Here is a 16,045-nt window from a genome sequence, read left to right as displayed (position 1 = left end):
GGCGTCAATAACTATACGGAATATACTCTGAATAGTTTAAACACAATGAAATTCTGTTTAGTAGACTGGTTGGCAAATTGCTAAGGAACACAGGCTTTCTTAGAGAAAAGAAGTCTTTCTGGCTTGCCCTGGCAGGTGTGGTTCAGGTGGTTGGAGTCTCATCCAGTACACCAAAAGGCTGTGGGTTCAATTCCTGGTCAAGGCACATGCCTAGGTTTTGGTTTAATCCCGGTTCAGGGTGCAAATGGGAGGCAACCAATCAATGTTTCTCTGTTTTTCTCTCTCCCTTCCTCTCTCTCTCCAAGCAATGAAAAAATGTCCTTGGGTGAAGAGAAGAACGAAGAAAGAAGAAAGAAGAAGAAGAAGCATCTCTGGCTCTTATAATTGAGGGTATAGATAGATGTATACTGAATAAACTATGTGGCACTTTTGTCAATAAATTAATGCAATTATTTATGTCATAAGCTCGAACTCACTAATTTCACTTCTGGTGTGTTTACTTATTAGTTCACAAAGAGGACAGATTAAACAGTAAAAATATACAAGCAGTGACTAAGTGCTTCATGGCAAGCGAAGACATTAAATAAGAAAAACAAGGCACTCTGATGTTATCTTCAACATGGGCCTGCTACTGCATACTAAAATAACCGTGGTATTTGAGCTTAGAGCCAATACTCTGGACTGGGTACAAAAATAATGTCTTTCTTTGGCATGGAATCATTAAGCATCCATCTTCAGTGCTTCAATGTAAGACAGCAGAACAGCTTTCTATCTTGTCAGCAAATAGCCAGCATTGCCTTCAATTAGACAAATTCATTTCTATTTCTATCTCAAACTCTATCCAGCACCATATATTTATTTCATCAGAGAAATGATCAATGTTGACTGTGAATAGTTTACTTTTGCAGTGGATACTGAGGCAACATGAACACTGAAAATATGATAAAGGAAAAAAACTCTCGTGTAACTACCTTTAAATAGATGCCTCCTAACTCTGAAACCTGTAGGCTGGTTTCTCGTCTGGGCTGCCCACGGGCCTGTCTAGCAGCTCTGGACTCCAAGGATGCAACCTGAACTCATCTTTTGCCTCCCACTGCCCCTCTTCCTGTACTCTGTACACCTGTTCATGACATCTCCATCCACCTACTCAACTCGGTTAAGAACTTGAATCACCCTTAACCCCTCGTTACCCTTCACTTCCTATATGCAGTTAGTTGCCGGGTACTGCCCCCAGAACAGCTTCTGAGCTGGCTTCCCTGAATCTAATCTCTCCCTTTTCCACCGCGCTGCCAGAATTCTCTTCTTAAAACTCAGACTAATGTTACTGCATGTTACAAAATCTTACACGTTCTTCCCCTTTTCCTATAGAATAGCCTAAACTCCTTAGAACAGCACCCACAGCTTTCCACAGTTTGGCTGGGTCCTCCACTGCCCCTTGTTTTGAGGATACCCAGGATTTAATTAAGGAGGTGACTGAGCGATGATGACACAAAGTGGTCAGCACCACTGGACGTTTTATTGCTCACAGTTCTCCAAAGATGGAGAACATGGCCCAGGGCCTTTTTTGTGGTTTCTCTGGGAGGGAATGAGCAAGGCCGAGCAGACAAGTTTAAGAGAACACAGGGCTGGATGCTCTGAATAATGTCGGTGGACTTTGTGCTACAAAGATGGTCTCTAATTGTCCAATATTTGACCTTGGGGTGATTTTAGAACAGGTGGCTTGGAGTATGAGAGTTAATCAAGGAAGTGGTTGGGAATATGGGCTTTGGATTGGTGGGTTTGTATATGAAAGGTAGGTTTGCGGGCAAGTTGTTTGTAAGTCTAGGAACTAGCTCATCCTGGGAGGGGCAATTCATCATAGGACTCCAAGATGTCAAAGTACACAACACAGAAAATTAACAAAAAACACCAATACGTAGCTCCCTTCCCATGAACCTTTTGCTCACAGTTTTAGTAGCCCCAGAAAATACCCTGTTATATGAAAAAAAGTTCTGTAGTGCATCTCTCAATATTCTGCCACCATCCATAACCCTGATTGAGTAGCACCCCCAAGTCCTTCCCCACCCCCAAGTCCTTCCCCACCCCCAAGTCCTTCCCCACCTCCGACCAGACCAGTGACAGCACCTGACACAGGCACCCAATCTATAGGGTGGCTGCCAACCCATGACCCTTGTGGTCTGCCTCAAAAAGATGAACTGAGCCAATCAGATTTCCTCTTTTAAGTATTTAAGTCAAAAGCCACAAAAGGAGATTGCCAGTTTCTTTCACGTCAAAAGATAACAGAGATGCACAGTGACAAAACTGGTAAATAGGTCTGCTTGGATCAGGCCTGGGACGGAGGGCTCAACGACGCCTTTATTTAAGCCCCCAAACCTGTAAAGTGTTTTACATTTCATACAAAAGTTTAAAGGACCACATAAACACAATCTAGTGCAAACGCATCCTGCAGCTTTAATAGGGATTTCCAGCTTCTTTCTAAACTGGGCTACACTCTGAGAGAAGAAAACTTCTAGAGGACCGACCCACTTACACCTCCCCAGCTCCCCACCTCGGGTCATACTAAAAGCAGTCCTTATCGATTGCTTCTGCCTAGGCTGACCCGCCTGGATAGATTATTCCTGTCTGGCCCGCCCCCGGCGCGGGAAAAGAGTTTCAATTCGGCTTCGCGGTTGCAACAACCCATTCAACTCCGGCAATTCCGACCTACCTCTGCTTCATCCTGCTTTTGCATCCCTGACTCCCTGAGGTCTCCCGAATCACGCGACTGTAACCAGAGAAGATCTAGCCGCCTCAATGTCCGAGGCTTATTTTAGGGTGGAGTCGGGGGCGCTGCGATCTGAGGAGAACTTTCTTTCTTTGGACGACATCCTGATGTCCCACGAGAAGCTCCCGGTGCGCACAGAGATTCCCATTCCACGCCTCGGCGCTTTCTTCCCGGAGCGGAGCGGAGGGGCCGACACAGACAACGCGATCCCACAGGTTAGCCCTTTGGCTCGACCCTACGTGAAAAGACTATAGTTCCCAGTGGGCACGGCGGCCTTGGGGCGCCGCCTCCCCAGGCGCGCTGTCTCCTGGGATTTGTAGTTTCTGAGGGAGGCGGGGACGGGGAGTGTGGTACCCGCTAACGAGACTGTCCCTCAAGTCCCGGCGCACTGCAGTGGTCTCCCCACCTAGCCTGGACCACCTGTACGGAAACTAAATTTATCTTAGGTCAATACTGACTTTGTTTTTGCAACTGTACACATTCAGCAGTGTTCTCCCCACCACCATGCCTTAGAATTGGCTCCTACTGAATACTTCAAGATCAGGGTTCTGATCATATTTGCCTTAAAACAATCGCGTTGGGTTCGGTAAGAGCATGGGATCAGTCTGGGACCCACAAATTGTTAGATTCGTCCCTGTGTAATGAGGACGGTATCAGCAACCACTGACGGAGGGCTTTGGGTGCAAACGTGGATGGAGCGGGGAGGGTGTACTTTTCCTCTAATTACCCCTCTAATTCTTCAATAACCCTGCAACTAGGTGTTGTTACATACAAGGAAACCAAAGCCCAGGAAAGCTTGGGCAGAGTTGCGGGAGGTGGGGAGCTGGGGTTCGGACTGGGGGCTATAGGATTTCACATACAAATACGCTCCAGGAACATGGCTTGTGGTGGTTAGTTTTGATTTCCCGTTTAACTTCAGTTTTGTTCAGAAGGTGTTTTTGTTTGGTTCGAGTTCATTTTTATCAACAGGACACATACGCAAAGTTTAAAAGACAGGTAGTACTAACGGATATAAAATAACTGGCTCTGCCTTGTTCTTCCCTAGGTCCTTCCCTGTCTGGCTTCACTTGGTCTACTTTTTCTAGTACTTTCTTCAAGATTCGCCTCCATATTTTTTTAAAAAATTTATCTTTAGAGGGAAAGGGAAGGAAAGAAGGAGAGAAATATTCATGTATGGTTGCCTCTCATGCATCCCCCGCTGGGAACTGGCCTGCAACCCAGGCGTGTGCCCTGACTGGGAATCAACCACCATCCTTTGGTTCAGGGGCCTGCGCTCAATCCACTGAGCTACACCAGCCAAGGGCCGCCTCCATATTTTTAAATAATGGTCTTAAACTTATCTTGATTTGTTGAAAATTTGGACATTACATACTGACTTTCCATTGTAGTAGATAAGAATTAATTCTGTCAGACACATGGGTAAACAGAGGCAAGCTGCCCACATTTTACTCAGATTTCCCTCACTGTGACCTCTGTTCCAGCGTCCCATCCAAGTGTACCACATGGCACTGAGTCATCTTGTCTGCTTAGGCTCCCCTTGGCTGTGACAGTTTGTCAGACTCAACTTGTTTTTAGTGAGCATGACAGTTTTGAGGAATCTTTTTGTTGACTCCTTCTACCCAGTTGTTTGCCTTTTTTAAAAAAGATTTTATTTATTTATTTTTTGAGAGAAGGGAAGGGAAGGAGAAAGAAAGGGAAAGAAATATCAGTGTGTGGTTGCCTCTCACGTGCCCCCTACTGGGGACCTGGCCTGCAACCCGGGCATGTGCCCTGACTGGGAATCAAACCAGCAACCCCTTGGTTTGCAGTCTTCACTCTATCCACTGAGCTACACCAGCCAGGGCTGCTTTTTATTTTTTTAATCAGAACTGATAAGGCTTTAAGAAGGTAGCAAAGCATTGCTCTCTTTTGATATCCTGACGCTGTGAAGTGTATCGAGAGGGAGGGGCTGTAGCCTGAGTTTGGGCTGATCCCACTTTTCTTTACGTCCCCCAGCACCCAGGGTGGGGCTTAGCAGTAGTAGCCACTGGTAAATGTATGTGTGGACTAGATACTGACTATTCAGAGAAAGTAGAGATGTTCATTGTACCTCTGAAATATCTGCAATAGGACAGTATTTATGCCTCTGTGCCACATTTTTGCTCTCTTCGTTTTGATTGTATAAACCATTTTCTCCACTCCATCACGACATAAAATCGAACCTAGGTCTGTATGACTTCACACACAAGCGCGTCCCCAAGAGGATGGGCCATACTACGCATGCAACGTGTATTTCCTTTTTGTTGCACACACATTTACTTGGCCGTCATTCTTAAAATCTTCGTTCTTGTCTGATGCAGGGCTCGAAGCTGGATCTCCCCCTGTGGTTGGCCAAAGGGCTTTTCGACCACAAGCGGCGGATCCTCTCCGTGGAGCTTCCCAGGATCTACCAGGAGGGGTGGAGGACCGTGTTCAGCGCAGACGCCAACGTGGTGGACCTGCACAAGATGGGGCCCCACTTCTATGGCTTTGGCTCCCAGCTGCTGCATTTCCATGGCCCGGAGAACGCGGACATCTCCCAGTCTCTCCTGCAGGCAGGTTCGGGGGATGTGAAAACTGGCACTGCCCATGGGTCCGGGCCGGCTGTGGCTGCCACCAGACGTCACTGTGACCCAGGGAAGTTTAGAACATACACAATTAATGTATTATTTATGATTCCAGGGCAGCCGACAGTTAGATTCTATTTGCCAATTATATATATACTTAAATAGGACTTCTCTGCTGCTTTTTACGTTTGCTTGCTAAGAGTTTGGACCAGGAGAAAATCCTGGAAATGTGAGAGATGATGGTTGATGGCAAGTGTCAGGCGCTTAAATACACAGTCGGGGCTGAGCCCCGGGCCTGGTCCTAGGGGTTCTCTTGGAAATACCTGCCGTATTTGGTCATTGTGCCCTTCCCTTGCTCTGGGGCTAGGACTGGCTCTGCCGTGTCCTGGCTGTGTGACTTGGCCAAGCTACTTGACCTCTCTAGGCATCAATTCTTCACCTGTAAAAGGGCATAATAATAGTGCCACAATTAGAGAGTCCCAGCGTGATCAGGTAGAACCATGTAATAAATGGTGACTTTTTTTTTTAAGAGTTTATTTATTTACTTATTTTTAGAGAGGGGAAGGGAGGGGGAGAGAGAGAGAGAGAAACATCAATGTGTGGCCGCCTCCCACATGGTCCCCACTGGGGACCTGGCCTGCAACCCAGGCATGTGCCCCGACTGGGAATCGAACCCTCGGTTCCTTGGTTTGCAGCCCTCTTTCAATCCACTGAGTTATGCCAGCCAGGGCAAATGGTGACTTTTTACAGTTACTTGTTACTGTTACTATCCTTTATGCTATAACCTTACTTTAACTTTTGGAGTTATTTTTTATCCTGTTAAAACTAGAAGAAGCCATCCTTTCTGCCTTCTGTTTTACTTCCTCATCAGTAGCTTTATCTAAACTGTTAGCTCAAAACACTGGAGCTCCCTGGGCTGTGCCGACACCCTCCATCAGGCTTAAAGGTTGCCTGGCCTAACACACCAGTGCTGTTTTTAACGTGGTAGCTACATAGGAAATTGCTGCCATCCACTCAGAGAAAGAAGTCAACACACGGACTGTAGACAGTTCAAGCTTATGAATCCCTTCTGAGCAGGAATCGTTCGCCTTCCAATGTCACCAGGACACGTCCTTGAACTAGAACACGGCCCTTTCCAGGGGAGTTAGTGTTGTCTTTGTCCCTCACTGCTTTGAGTGCTGGGGACAGGAGTTGCTCACGTGCGGGGTGAGTTTGCCATGAGATGGTTGCCGAACTGAGGCGGGGGCTTGTGGCTTGGGCTCAGGGCCCTGAACTGACCCCCGTAGATTATGGGTCTTCCTCCTGCTCTCAGACTGAAAACAGCGGAAACTGCATTCAGTTCAATCGGGAGTTTTCTAGTTGAAACCTGTCTGCAAGGGACTGCAGTGTAGTTTGATGGCCTTTGTTGCTAATTACAGAAATGGGTAACGCTGTCAGAGGAGCTTGCTCTTGCCAGCTAGGTGCTCTGCTCACGTTACTTCGTTGGGTTTCCACAATGACCCATTTCACAGGCAAGGAACTAGAGGCTTGGTGGTGTGGAAGAGCTTACTCAGGCCTCCTTCTGCCTGCGTCCCGAGACCAGATTCTTCCCTTTCGTGCTGTTCAGATGTTTGGGGATAATAGCGAATCTGATTTCTCCTACTCCCCTCTTCTTTAGACATTCATTGGACGCTTCCGCCGCATCATGGACTCCTCCCAGAATGCTTACAACGAAGACACTTCGGCGCTGGTAGCCAAGCTGGACGAGATGGAGAGGGGCTTGTTTCAAACGGGGCAGAGAGGACTGAATGACTTCCAGTGCTGGGAGAAGGGGCAGGCTTCCCAGATCACAGCCTCCAGCCTCGTTCAGAACTACAAGAAGAGGAAGTTCCCTGACCTGGAGAACTGAGGGCCGGCAGAGCACAGAATTGCTCCCTGTAGACGCCTCCCTGTGTGTCCCTGTTAAGAGCCTGGTGGACCGTGTAACGGGCCGGAGTCATACCTCCTCTCATGGCTTATGTCCTGCAGCCGTCGTGGCAGTGGTATCGTCTGCTTGGGAGGGTGCCCCCTGGCCCTATAAGTCTTCCAGAACTTTCCCACCTTCCTGACCCACAGCCCAGGTCTGCTTCACCCAAGAAGCCACAAGGCAGAGACATCAATCTTTTTTATAAATAAAGATGGTTAATACATACATTGCAGTAGAAGTGGAACTCCTTGGGCTGGGTTTGGACAGCCTTAGATGTCCAGCGTCACCAGCTCCGAAGGACAGATGAGGCCATCTTAGTCTGTTCACGAGATCATCTCTTGAGCTGAGTTGCCTTGTCTTCCTGGTTGCACAGAGGATGGTGCCCCAACGATGCTGGTCTTGTCAATATCTCCTGCCACCTGCCTGTGGGTGGGGAGTTACCCCAACTTCCACAGTCACAAGAATAAGGAAGGGAAAGGCAGCCGAACATCATGGCTTTTACTAAAAAGGAGGCGCTGTCTTCCTCCTCTGTACTCTGGGAGTCACAGAACTTTGCAATCCGCGTTGAGGGGAAATGCTTTTGATCGTTACAGCTCCCTCAGCTCTCCATTCCCTCCCCAGAAAAAGCTGTCAGGCAGGCGGATTGCAAAGTAGTTATTAAAGGGCGTTAACCAGCTCTTATTCCCTCAAAATCGGGACTTTAGTTTGCTGGTTATAAAGAGCCGTGTTGTTTGTTTTTCTTTTAATTGTTTTTGAAGATAGGAGGGAGGGAGAAAGAGGGAACAAAACATCAATGTGTGAGAGATACATCTACCTCTTACCTCTCACGCACCCCCTACTGGGGCCCTCACCTGCCACCCAGGCATGTGCCCGAGGCCTTGGTTATGTTTTTTCCCTTCAGTCTGTTTTGCGACATATTTACGTAGAGGATCCCTGACCATTTGCTGAGAATGTGTTCAAATAAGCGCAAAACTCTTTCCCCAGACACCCAGGAGGAAGCCTCCAGCTGAGTAGAGACTGCATTCCCCAGGGCCACTGGACGGTCTGAAGGACAGTTGTCTTTACACCACTGCACTGGGGGAAATTGCCTTTGTCACTGGAAACCAGAGAGGGACTTGGGTGTCCACACTGTCTGCATCTCAGCGACAACTGAGAACGTCAGAAAGGCTTTCAAACTGCCTAAGACGGAATCAACGTGCACTTGTGTCCATTTTGCACGAGGTTTCTGTAACTCGATGGCTGCAGGTGAGCAGGCAGAGGCATCAGAAAGCTTTGTGTTTGGTCGTCTTTGACAAACGTGCCCCCATCAATCCGTGTTTTAGTGACCGCTCTGCTGCTTGCACGATATTCATGAATAGGAGTGACACCCTCTGTGGGAACGAGCTGTGTCCCACAGACAAGGGACTTCCCTGGCGAGCACAGCACTGAGGTGGAGCGGGGACCTCCAGAGACGACTCGGAGTGAAAGCGCATGTTAGTTAATTACCGGGCTCCTTATTTTCACAGAGAGCTTTGTATTTAACCCAATCCTAGCACTGCTGGCATTTTCTTCTCTTACTAAAAACAAAAACAAAAACCCGCTCGGGCCACATACCAGATATAGGTGGATACACACAGGCTGCGTGCATTCCATTTTAAATTTTGAACAGATTATATGACAAGTAGCTTTTGAAACCCATTTCCAGTGACAGATTTACCTTCCAGTCCATCAGTTACCAGCACTTTCCCCCACAACTCTCTTCAAATCAGTCTTTTGGGTTGCTATTTGATCCCTTCAAAGAGGCGAATTCTTCGAAATGAGTCAACCAATTGCCTCAAATACTAAATCATTCTTAAAATTAAGGGGGGGAAATGTGTGTCTTTCCCCTTAAAAGCTCAGTGCCTGGGTAACTGGCCTTCGTTAGTAAAGGCCTCATGGTGTTCAGGTTTTTTCCTGGAGCCATTGGGCTGCGGAGGGGAGTTGAGCAAGTCTTCGTCTCCTGGGTCAGTTCCTCCTGACCTCTGACCTCTGGACCTCTGCGGGCTCAGTCCAGAGATGTCCTATAGCCGTTCTCCTTCCTTACTGGTCTGGTCCAAGGTTGGGCTTTGAATACCAACTGCTTGGTGATGACTCCAAATTCCGTCCCCAGCTGAGCCGTCTCTAACTCCAGACTCTCTAACCCCTGTTTGACATGTTCACTTCCACGTCCGACCCAACGTGGCTAAACCAAGCTCCTAATCTTGCCCTCACAGCGTGTCCTGTGGTCTTCCTCATGTCTGTCTTTGACAACTCCCTCCTTCCCTATTTCTCGGGACAAAACCCCGCGTGTCCTCCTCACCCTCCTGCCCTCACTGTCAGTATCTTGTGGGTCCGCCTCAAGGTCGTTTGCAGAACCTGACCCTGCCTTCTCCACACCCCACTCCTGTCCTGTGTGGTGCGGTCACCCCCCCCCCTCCTGCCGCCCCTCAGTCTCCCTCGGCCTGGCCTCAGACTTGTCTCAGCGTAGCGGCCAGAGTTGTCTCGTTCACAAATAAATCAGATCTTCATTTTCTGCTCAAAACCATCCCATCCCAGAAAAAGGCCGCTCCACTGTTCCGGCACCGTTTGTTGAAAAGTCTACCCACATGATTTGGTGTTGAATTTTCTTACTGTTTCTATAGCAGAAGTAATTTGTTTCTTATTTTAAATAAGCATTTCACCTTCTGCCTAAGAGATTTCTGAGCGTCTGACAGAGCTTCTCGTTGACCTCTCAGCGCCCCTGGACCTGAGAAGTATCTGCAGTACTGGGAAGTACAGAGTGACTCACTCAAGTTTACACAGAAATTCAAGTTCACTCAGTCTTGCTCTGGGTCTGTTTGTTCTCTTCTGTTCCATCATGCTTCCCGAACTCCCAAGGGAGCTTTTCATCCTTCTGCTTGGAACAGTTCCTTAAGTGAAAAGGCACTTTTACACTGGTCTTGGCCAAAGAAAATGACAGCAGAGGCCACGTGCATTTCTGAAAGTTGGGTATCTCTGTGTTAACTTGTTGAAGAAAATGTAGAACACACGCTTAACTCCAAGAACCCTAATTTCAACCACCCCTACCTAGTGGAGGTGAACCGAACATTTTAATATCGAATACACGTAGAAACAACTTTCGAAAGACAATTAAATGCCCTGAATCTAAAGACAAGTGTCCAAAACATAGAATTCTGTTGCTAACTCTTGATACTGCCATTCTGAACGAGCAAGAAATCTCCCATCCTTGGTGTGTAATAATTAAAACATACAGCGAGTCAAAGGCCAGTCTGAGAAAACATACAGTCACTCACTGAGAGCAGGGCATTAATGCAGGCGGATTACCCTGCTTTTGGAGCTCATTCTGTTCATTTTTCTAGGCCTCTGCATTTCCGCCTAGCTAATCGAAGGAGACACGGTGTAACCAGCACAGCTCATTTGCCGAGCAGCCCTCCTCTGGGTCACAAGCGTCTCCCTGTCGCCTGTGATGTGGTCTGAAGCAAGGTGCCCATGAGGCCACCTCCCAAAGGCGGAGGCCTCGGTCTGCCTGGTTTTCAGAGAGCCAAGTCAAGTCAACTAAAAGGGGTATCATTGCATTAAACTTTTTATTTGGAAGTAATTTTAGATCTCTAGAACAGTTGTAAAGATAGTAGAGTGTTCCCATGCCTTCTCTAATGTCTTAGTCATGGCCCAAGTGTCAAACACAGTCACTAAGACAATGGATTTATTCGTATGTCACCAGATTCTCTGCTAATGTCCTTTTTCTGTTTCAAATTCCAATAATCTGTTGCATTTAGGGGACAGTCATTTTTGAAAGCAAAATGGAGCAGCGGGCTCTTCCCTACATAAATTTCCGAAGTCTGGCGTATTGGAAAGGCTTCCTTGTGTGGGCGTGAGTGCTGGTAGGCCGTGCCCTGGGGCCAGCTGCTGGTAAACCAAGGAGGGAAAGATATTTGCTTTTCACTTGAAAATTAAGCCTTTCCCCCAGTACTTGCATCTGATGGAAAAAGGTCTCTTTGATTTGCCTCAAAAATTTCCAATATTCTCTCTCTCTCTGATAACAGTAACTTGATTTTCTCCTCTTTCCCATCTGGCACATGCCGGCTAATTCTGTGTCTAAATGAGCTTTAGACAAAGCAGGGCTTTACAGACGAAGTTATTAACAAGTGTCAGCGCAGCTCCCAAAATAGTGCCTGGGCGCTGCTAACGTTTCTGAAGAAGAGGCAGTAAAGGGCGCACAGAACCAGATAATCCTTGCAACCATCTCCCACCTCTGGTCAGTTAAAACAAAACACAAAAGGCTGGAGTCGTAGATCTTCATGGCATTCTCTGCTCGCCCGCATCACCCGTGAGAAGGAAGTGTATTTGACCCCCACGTGATTTGTGTGGCTCCCTCTTTGCAACTAAAATGGTTCCCCGAGGGCAGCATCTTTAGTTTTGATGAAGAAAAACAAACGACTAGCTAAGGAGCACAGATTCCAGCTCAACCAATGAGGCAGGTGAGAGAATGGTGTGACTCAGTGAAGGAAAAGGGTGGTGAGGATGCATTTTGATGTTCAAAGGCTGGAGACAGAAACCAGTTGAAAGCCAGTGTTGCTGCCAGAGGCACGAGAGGGGAGAAAGAACAACAGTTGTCCTCAAGAGCAGCCTTATCTTAACGGGAACTTGAGGGCTTGGCACTTGGCTATCGCTCTCTTAGGTTGAGGAGGAAAACATTTTCAAACCTTTTTAAAACATGCTGTCATTTTCTAATTTAGCACTTCATGCTCACTCACTTGCTGCTTTATCCATGATTCCAGATAAATATTAAGTAATGTGACTTTTCCCCTAATAACTGAGTGATGTCTGAAGCATTTTCTCAGGCCTTGAGCAACAAACATTCCAGAGGATGCTACTAGCTGAATTTCCAGGTTATTTCGAAGGTTTTTTGGAGGCGCGCACTGCAGAACATGATACACCCTGTTCATGTATGACCAGCAGTGAAAATCAAGTTTCCAGTTTTTAAAGCATTTTTAAAAGACATCAATAAAAATGGAAAACCTCACCCTGTATGGAAAGACAGCTACTTTCATAGATGAGTTAGATTTTAAAAGGCTTTTCTGCCCCTGCAGAGGAAACAGATCACAGGGAAAAAAATGGGCTTCGGGTCATTGTGTGTGTATCAGCCAAGAGAACAGCATGCCCCCGAGTTACAGGGAGATGAATGTCTCTCTTTGTTTAATTACGGCTCCAGCACACCGCCTCCTGGATGTCACCCACGCGACATAGCAAGACACCTTGGGGGACTCATGTTGCTGAGCAAATCTCTCAGGAGAGAAGTTACGTCTTCAAGCCCCAAAGATAGACCTTAACTCTGGGAGCCAAAGCAAGAGAGCTGATTCTGGGGGGACTGCTTGATGCTATTCTCGGTGGGACCCCTTTACTTAGGGATACCATTTCTGTTTCCTTCTAGAAATGGCACGGGAGGTCAACGCCTGCTTGTTGGCCCACTTTCTCCCTGCCTGACTTGGGTGAAGGTGCAGGAAGGTGCGGGCTGGTGAGTTTCCCCAGGCCAGCTGCAGTTCACCCGCCCAGCTGCCTCCTGTCCGGGGAGCATTTCGTGGGCCTCTCCCAGCCTCCAGCCTCCACCCTCCACTCTGGGTTGTGTGCCCAGAATTTGTTCTGGAGGGTCAGAGGCAGGGACACGCCTGCTCCTTCCAAATTCTTCCCAAATAAGCAGATGACAGAGTAACAGAGTTTCTTATCAGAGCTCCCCAGGCGAGTAGCTGGTCTGCAATAGCTTAGAGCTGAAAGGGCCCAGGTGTTTAGAGAACCTTTCTCATGTCGTGTTTATTACGTGTAAAAGAGTATATGCGACACATCTTTAAATTATGAAGTGTTAGAATAACATGAGCCCCTGTGAACTTCCATTCGTTTAAATTCTGTAACATCAGCAATGCTGTGTTCCTTCTGCTGTTCCCCAGCCCAGATTTTGTGCAGATTTTGTGTTTATTATCCCCTTGCTCTATACAGCTAATTATTTTGATTTGCTTTTGTATTTCTTATTATTTGTTTTTAGAGAGAAGGAAAGGGAGGGAGAAAGGGGGAGAGAAACATCAATGTGTGGCTGCCTCTTGTGCTCCCCCTACTGGGGAACCTGGTCTGCAACCCAGGCCTGTGCCCTGACTGGGAATCAAACCAGCAACTCTTTGGTTTGCAGGCTGCCACTCAACCCACTGACCACGCCAGCCAGGGCTGCTTTTGTATTTCTTTTACTGCGTTTTATGTCTCGACTTTCAGCAATGTTAGTCCAGTTCATTTTAACTGCTGAAGGATGCTCTGAGGTGGGCACAAGGCACACTTTCTGTAGGCTTTCTCTTACCCCTGGACATTTGGGTAGTTTCCAGTCTGTTTTTACCATTACACAGGGTGAGGCCCGAGGAGGTTTGCAGCTGTATGTGAAACACAGAGTTTATTCTTGCGTTGTTACGTATTCATTATCATATTGCTTTTCATATGAACGACTGTGAACCAAGTTTTGCTCCACCCTGTAAAAGGTCACTGCTCTGGGCATATCCTCCTACGAACCTGAATCACCGAAGAGTCTCTACAAGTGAAATTGCTGGCTTGTGTGCACTCAGGTTCACAAGACTGTGCCAACTTACTCTCCTTACACCTACGGGTAAGCATCCCCGTTAGAGATTTCTTACTTTTTGCCCATTCAATGGGTATAAAGTGAGACCTTCTTATGATGCTGCTTTGTACTTTCCTTGATACTCATGAGGTTGTTTTTTATTTTTTTAAATATTCTTTTAATTTTTATTTATTTATTTTAAATATTTTATTTATTTATCTTTAGAGGGGAAGGGAAGGAGAGAGGAAGAGAACTATCAATGTATGGTTGCCTCCTCTGTGTCCCCTGCTGGGAACTGGCCTGCAACCCAGGCAGGTGCCCTGACTGGGAATCGAACTGTGATCTCCTGGTTCACAGGCCTGTGCTCAATCCACTGAGCTACACCAGCCAGGGCTATTTATTTATTTTTAGAGAGAGGGGAAGGGAGGAAGAAAGAGAGGGAGAGAAACATCAGTCAGTTGCTTCTTGCCCACACCTCAACCAGGGACTGAACCAGCTCCCGGACACGTGCACTGACCGGGAGTCAAACTGGCAACCTTCTCCTTTGTGGGATGGTGATGCCCAACTGAGTTGCACTGGTCAGGGCTTGATTATTCTTTCATATGTTCATTGGCCACTCATGCTTCCCCTTCTGTGAAATACCCTTTTATGTGTCTTGCCCATTTTTCTACAGGTCCTTTGTCTTTTTCATACTGATCTATAAAAACATCCTGGATACTAATCCTCTGTCAGTTATCTGTGTTGCAAAAAAAGCGCCCAGTCTCTGGCTTGTCTTTTAATGTTCTTTGTAGTCGCTTTTGGTGACTAGAAAGCACCTTAGCCTACCTTTTCTTTTTTAATAGAAGAGAAGAGAAGCACAAAGAGATGACAGGAATGTGTTACTACCAGAGGGTGAGTTGGACCCTGACCTAAGAGCATACACAAAAACTAATGCAAAGTAGATTAAAACCCCATCAGAAGATGTTTAAAAAATACTTCTAGGAAAAAAACACAGAGGAAAAGCCTCATGACGTCGGATTTGGTAATGATTTCTTAGGTATGACATTGGAAGCAAAGGCAACAAAAGCAAAACTAGACAAAGGGGACCTTGTCAAACAAAGTCACCGCACATCAAATGGAACTACAGAGTGGAAAAGCCCGTTGCAGGATGGGAGAAAAGACCTGCAGACCGTGTCTCCCGCAGGGGGTCAGAATTCAGAATGTATAAAGAACTCCTACAGCTCAACGCCAAAAATAGTCAGAATAACCCCATTCTTAAAATAGGCAAAGGACTGCACAGACATTTCTCCGAAGGTGACATGCAAGTGTCCAACCAGCAAATGAAGATGCTCAGGACGACTAATCCGGGAAATGGAAGTCGAAACCACAGTGAGACATCCCCTCACCCCGATCTGGATGGCCATCATTAAGGACACAAAGCAAGGGCTGGCGAGGACGTGGAGAATCGGGACCCCCTCGTGCACCATTGGTGGGCATGGAAAATGGCACAGCTGCATGGAAAACAGCAGGACGTTTCCTCACGAAATTAAAAATGAAGTGACCATCTGGATCCAGCAATTCCACTTCTGGTCTGCATCCAAAAGAATCAAAAGCAGGAGTTCAACGAGGAGTTCGGTCCACACACCCACATTTACAGCAGCGTTACGCACAGAAGCCAAGGGGCGGGAGCAACCCGAGGGTCCGTCAGCGGATGGGTGGATAAAGAAGATGCGGCCTACACAGGCAGCGGAATATTATTCAACCGTAAAGACAAAGGAAATTCTGACACCTGCTACATGGATGAACCATGGACATGATTGATGGTCAGGGAAATAAGCCGGCCACAAAAAGGCAAATACTGCCTGATTCCACTCCTGTGAGGGGGCCAGAGCAGTCAGACTCGGAAGCGGAGAGTAGAATGGTGGTTTCCAGGGGCTCGGGGGAGGAGGAGTGGGGCACTGTTGTTCGAAGGTATAGAGTTCAAGTTGTGCACGAGATTTATCGCACACCTGGTGTCCCACACACTGGATGGTACATTTTATGTTATGTATTTTTACTACAATGAAGAATATTATTTAATGATTTTTTAGAGAGAGGGGAAGGGAGAAAGAAAGAGGGGGAGTGAAACATCAATGGGTGGTTGCCTCTAGTGCACCCCCTACTGGGGGCATGACCTGCAACCC

At 47.1% G+C, this 16,045-nt stretch overlaps 2 protein-coding genes across 19 annotated transcripts in view; one reads left to right on the top strand and one right to left on the bottom strand.

Annotated features, from left to right (window-relative positions):
• The window catches only part of PRSS54 (serine protease 54), a 59,887-nt gene that overhangs the window by 33,890 nt on the left and 9,952 nt on the right, over window positions 1-16,045 (bottom strand). Inside the window, exon 1 of one of the 18 annotated variants that reach the window (XM_053663232.1) lies at window positions 2,708-2,764. The exons of 15 other annotated variants lie outside the window; for them this stretch is intronic. Coding sequence is in view for 1 of the 3 variants with exons in the window: in XM_053663235.1 (XP_053519210.1) it covers window positions 2,708-2,718 (11 nt within the window). In the remaining 2 variants the exon portion in view is untranslated. Of the gene's footprint in view, window positions 1-2,707; window positions 2,765-5,344; window positions 5,409-16,045 lie in introns of those variants that run through there. 2 more of the 18 variants (XM_053663235.1, XR_008391176.1) reach the window with 2 other exon arrangements.
• GINS3 (GINS complex subunit 3) lies at window positions 2,794-7,519 on the top strand. The gene is made up of 3 exons (XM_037141462.2): window positions 2,794-2,979; window positions 5,104-5,337; window positions 7,007-7,519. The coding sequence occupies exons 1-3, from the start codon at window positions 2,794-2,796 to the stop codon at window positions 7,235-7,237; spliced, it is 651 nt and encodes a 216-aa protein (XP_036997357.2). The 3' UTR covers window positions 7,238-7,519.

This window comes from Artibeus jamaicensis, unplaced genomic scaffold, assembly GCF_021234435.1.
Source record: "Artibeus jamaicensis isolate MK-2021 breed Jamaican fruit bat unplaced genomic scaffold, CSHL_Jam_final contig_3152, whole genome shotgun sequence".
Classification (NCBI taxonomy): Eukaryota; Metazoa; Chordata; class Mammalia; order Chiroptera; family Phyllostomidae; genus Artibeus; species Artibeus jamaicensis.
Note: the sequence above shows the minus strand (reverse complement) of the source record. Positions and strands in the feature narration are given on the sequence as shown.